Here is a 5266-nt window from a genome sequence, read left to right on the forward strand (position 1 = left end):
ACAAAAAATATTTAGTATCCTCTTAGATTCTACATGCATAAATTACCATAAAAAATGAAAACTAAAAACTATATTTTGGAACGGAAGGAGTAATAATCTAATACAGTCGTGGAGGCCAAATACGCAAGAGTGTGCGTTTCCTTTAAACATGCATTATATGCATAAGTTGTACAGCCACAAGATCTCAAAATATATGTGCCGAACAAATTTATTACAGTGTTACTGAGTAAGTATAAACGATCAAAGATTTAAAATAATTTTTGTTCGGCGTATTTTGAATAAGAAACGTATAACCCTCCTGGAGGGGGGATGGGGTTGTGTTTTGTTCTGGTATTAAGAGTAGACTTGGAGACAAAATAGAGGCAGTATTTACTAAAAGTAATAGGCTAAATGAATTTACTAATACAATCTCATACAAGATACGACTCACCCCGGAGAGAACATAAACTAACCCTCAAAAATCTCACAAGAAAAAAGAATCCACCTGAATGTATAAATCCAAAATACAAGAGGGCACAAAATGACATATCCAATAATACATTAATGTAATCAATACAACAATAATATGAGTATCTCAGGGATAACCGAAAGCAGCTGAATGTTTCTTAGAATAGCAAGGCCAATAGAGCACATCCTGAGATCAAGCTTCCAATCAACTTTGACATGGACCACATCCTTTCAACTCCACTCTGCATTACAATTTTATATCTCATATCAGCTCTAAACTACACATTCTACAAATATATAGTTACATTAAGCCATGCCAATTCATGCATAGTCTGTATATCACCTATGAAACTCGAAAACCTGATCCCGGAACGTTTTTGTTTTTGAAGCCCCGGCCAAATCTGTGCTAATATAACCCGAAAATGGCCGGAGGTTTCCCCATTTCTGATACGTTTATGTACTTTGAAACATATCACTCCCCAATCCATAAATATGTGAGTTTGTTTTTTTTTTCATAGGGTACAAAAGTATTTAAGAAACAGCTGACTTTTCCTTATATAGGTAACTTGCGGGGCCACCTCCACAAACTCTTCTAACAAATCACAGCTAACTAAAACTAGCATGTCTATCCTAAGTCACGAGTTTCATCTAGTAAGCATTGAATATACCTTGAAAACAAAGGCACCTCTCCCTATATTGGGCAGAGATAATTATTCTCAAAAAGAAAGGACAGAATCTCTCAAAACTTAATTTGAAATGAGATTAGATCTACTAATCATGTTTCATAATGCTCACGACAATTATTAAGGTAAACAGAGAAAAATAACCTATAAAATAGCATCCAAGGTATAACAGGCTCAAGGACTGTTCCCTTCGCGATCATTGAGCTAGTCTATCACATAATTGCCACCTAACATGTATTCTCAAAGCAATATTATTGCATGTTGTAGATGGACCCACAGAAATCACTTAACCACCACCCAACAACATAAAATGATAGATTCGTAGGATAATGTATCCATTTGAATCCTTTCATCTAACAGATCTGGGAACAACTCTTTTTATAGTGTTTAGGGCTTGAAATTGTCAAGCTAGGTTACAAGGTTTAAATGCAATAGATGGAAGGACCTTGTAACAGACATACTTCCTCTGTTTTTTTTATTACATCATTTCGTATTTCATGTTTGTCAAGACATTCTTTGAACATCAATATCTCTAACTGCTTATAAGAAAAAAAATATTGATATTTGGAATATTTGCATTAGAGACGAATCTAACAAGACCCCAAAGGACTAGTTTTTTTCTTATAATGTGAGATAGCTTAACAAAGTTGGTTGATAAATAGCGCCAAAAACAAAATGTGCAATTAAAACAAACGGCGAAAATATATAGTACCTACTGGCTATCGGTAATCAGTAGCTATCTAAAGCGACAAATGAATATCAGGGTTAGCGAGAAATGAATATCGAAACCCCAATGCTCCTCAGATCATTTGATCTAATAAGTTTTTTGTCGATTTCATCTCTATTTCCTTACACGCCAGTAATGTGTCAATTTCGCGAACTAAAATGCTTAGAAGGAAAAGAGTTGAACCCCCAACCTACCAAGTAATAAGATCTAAGAAAAGAAAAAAAAAACAATTCGAATCATCAATCCTCATCAAGAGGAATGCATCAATTGTTTGTTAAGATTAGAGGTTTTAAAAGAATATGATGGAAGTGAAAACATAACAACCAAAGTCTGTTTCATGCAAGCTACATAGTATGTAGGTCCTGATAAATGAATAAAGGAAACAAAGCATATGTTTGGCCCAAAAGACATTAACATCATAATGTAGCAGACAAATCAAGTAAAAGCACATGGTTAATTCATCACAAAGCTACACCAATAATCCATATTTGGTGGTCCCTATATCTTGTACAAGAGGCCACCCGTGGTTCCCTTTAAAGCTAAGCAAAGTTATCCCGATCTAGGGATCTTCAATGTGGCAACAAACAGCTGGAAGCATTACTAAAATATACTATAGGCTTTTCCCATAGTATTTCACTTGAGTAATAAAACCGCTATACATGTCTACCATCTAATTAATAACACATGTATTAGATTCATTATCTCAATAATAAGGAAGTTAAGTGCATATAAATATTCAACATTTTGTTAAATACATACCTAATGCAGGAAAAAAAAACCCATTATGTTACTACTTATAATCAATTTTGTCCAACAAAAGTGTACGATGCTCTATTTTAATGAAGGTTATTAATTTCACCCACCTTTATATAGTAGTTCAATTTCTAATATATACAAAATTATTCAATAAGAAAAAGTGGCAAGCAAATGGAAATAATGTTTATCTTACCGTTGCCTCCAATGACAATAGTTTAGAGATCTATGACAAATTCAATCAGTGTTCTTTATACATAGTTTTTTTTTTTTAGGTATATATTCTTTTTTTTTTTTAAAGGATTAGGTATATATTCTTAATACATAGTTATTGCGCAAATTTTGAACTTTTACTTCTTATTATTAGCTTTTGGGAGTTTGGGAATACATTGCTGTAAATCAACCAAATGTTCACAATTCAAATCATGAATGACTCAATGGATCATTACTACAAATCACTTTCTCCATTTTGAATCAGATGCAATTACTAAAAAGTAATTTACAATAAAACAAATCCAACAAAATCATACATAATAGAATTTTGATTTTAAATACCGATAAGTCAAAAGGCTTAGTAAAGCTTGATGCGTACTCCGTTCTTTCGAAATTATAACATTTTGACTCATGCCAATGCCCAAAAATTATATACTATCTGCATTTTTTATTATGTGCAATGATTTGACGTAAAGTAAAGAAGGAAAATGTCTAATTTGCAAATAATACAAAACGGAGATAGTAAATACAAATTTTATGAGTAAAAACTTATAAAATGGTGATATATTAGAGATACACGTTATCACGAATCCAGTATAATGTTTTAAATACTTCCTCTGTTTCTTTTTAAGTGACACATTTGCATAGTGTTTATTATTCACAGTTTAAACTTTAATTAGCTTTGGTGATTTACATTTTAGGAAAAACATAGTTATGTGGGATAGATTCGTCTGAATGTGAATTTTTTTAATATCAACTTTTTATAATTTTTACTTATTAATAATTGAAGATATTAATGGTTAAAATAATGCATTGGCAAACGTGAAAACAAGAAATGTGTTACTTAAAAAGAAACGGAGGTTAGTATATAATACTTCAGTTAAATATTATTGCCCAATCAAAGTATCTCATTTACATTATCGATTCGGTTGTGGTAAATCAATGTGAATTTTTTTTTACTCGCTTAGTAAAACAGACCAGACGACATAAGAAATAAAAACCAACGCTATACTAGTACATTTGTGATGTTTGAGTGTTTGACTAGGGAAAAATAACTCATGTCAGTGTACAGTTGACTCCAGTCAACCCCTTTGAAATAATTTACCAAGCAAATGTAGTAATAAAAACAAAAGCAAAAGAAAGAAAAAGTGGAAAAAATGCATGCCAATTACCATGACAGTAAATTAGTAATGTAACAAAAGATCCAAAACATATGTGCACCGTACGCAGAAACACTAAAAAGTAAAAACACACACATTACACATATCATAACACACATGCGCGTGTTGATGTTAGGTTAACATGTAACACCAGATCTAACACCTAAAGGTTTTAGATCTATACGTGTATATGTTAGGGTGTTAGTAAGAAATTTGAAGTTCAACAAGTGAGATAGAAAAGGAAGAAAGAATACCTCATCATCAGCCTGAGCATTGGCGGGGCCAGGAGAGGCAGCACCCAACAAGCTAGGTCCAGGAGCTTCAGAAAGAGGAACAGGGGGAGATGCTGCAAGAGATGGACCGGGAGTAGCCGCAACAGGGGCAACAACAGGAGAAGTGCTCAAAGGAGCTGGCGTAACAGCAGGTGGCGGAGTTGATACTGGAGGAGGTGCTGAAACTGGTGGTGGAGTAGCTGGAGGTGGTGTAGCTACTGGTGGAGGAGGAGAAGAAACCACTGGAGGTGGTGTTGCTGCCACAGGTGGAGGGGTAGCAACTGGTGGTGGTGATTGTTGTGGAGCTTGAGCTACTTGTGGTGGTGGTGCAGTGGTGGTTTGTGTTGGTGGTGAGGCGGTTGGTGGTTGCGTTGCTGGTGGTGGTTGGCTAGCTTGTGGTGGCTGTGTAGCTTGTGGTGGTTGCGCTGCGGGTGGTGGCTGGCTAGCTTGTGGTGGTTGTGTTGCGGGTGGGGGCTGGCTAGCTTGCGGTGGTTGCGTTGCGGGTGGTGGTTGTGTTGTGGGTGGTGGTTGTGTTGTGGGTGGTGGTTGGGTAGATTGTGATGGTGATGCGGCGGGTGATTGGCCACCGACGACGGAGAGAGTAATGCAGATGAGGCCAAGCAAAAGCGTGGCCTTTAGATCCATTTTTCTGTTTTGTGTGTTGGGAGTTCTTTTTTTTGGTTTTTTGGAAGACTAGAGTGGAGAGTGAGGAGTGAGGAGTGAGGGAGGAGTGAGGAGTGAGGAGTGAGGAGAGTGAGCGGCGGAGAAGAGAAGAAGGGGAGGAGGTAGTAAATATAGGGGGGTGTAGAGGAAGAGAGAGAAAGTATTGCGTAAGGAAGATTCCAGCTTATTAACAATCACAATTCACATGCCACTAGTAATTAAGACTACCAACCAAAACAAAAAAATTTGGGGGTGGGCCTTGGTTATTTGGTGGCCCAGGTTGGGATGTCTGATCTTAAATCTCAAGTATACGCCATACGGCTATGCAAATTATTATGGATCAATATA

The 5266-nt window shown here is 36.0% G+C and overlaps 1 protein-coding gene across 1 annotated transcript; it reads right to left on the bottom strand.

Annotated features, from left to right (window-relative positions):
• Positions 1–368: 368 nt before the first annotated feature.
• LOC104901617 (classical arabinogalactan protein 9) lies at positions 369–5066 on the bottom strand. The gene is made up of 2 exons (XM_048634570.2): positions 4238–5066; positions 369–689 (listed from the first exon to the last, which is right to left on the bottom strand). The coding sequence occupies exons 1-2, from the start codon at positions 4898–4900 to the stop codon at positions 606–608; spliced, it is 747 nt and encodes a 248-aa protein (XP_048490527.1). The 5' UTR covers positions 4901–5066; the 3' UTR covers positions 369–605.
• Between the last annotated feature and the right edge of the window lie 200 nt (positions 5067–5266).

Source organism: Beta vulgaris, chromosome 8 (genome assembly GCF_026745355.1).
Source record: "Beta vulgaris subsp. vulgaris cultivar EL10 chromosome 8, EL10.2, whole genome shotgun sequence".
Lineage (NCBI taxonomy): Eukaryota > Viridiplantae > Streptophyta > Magnoliopsida > Caryophyllales > Amaranthaceae > Beta > Beta vulgaris.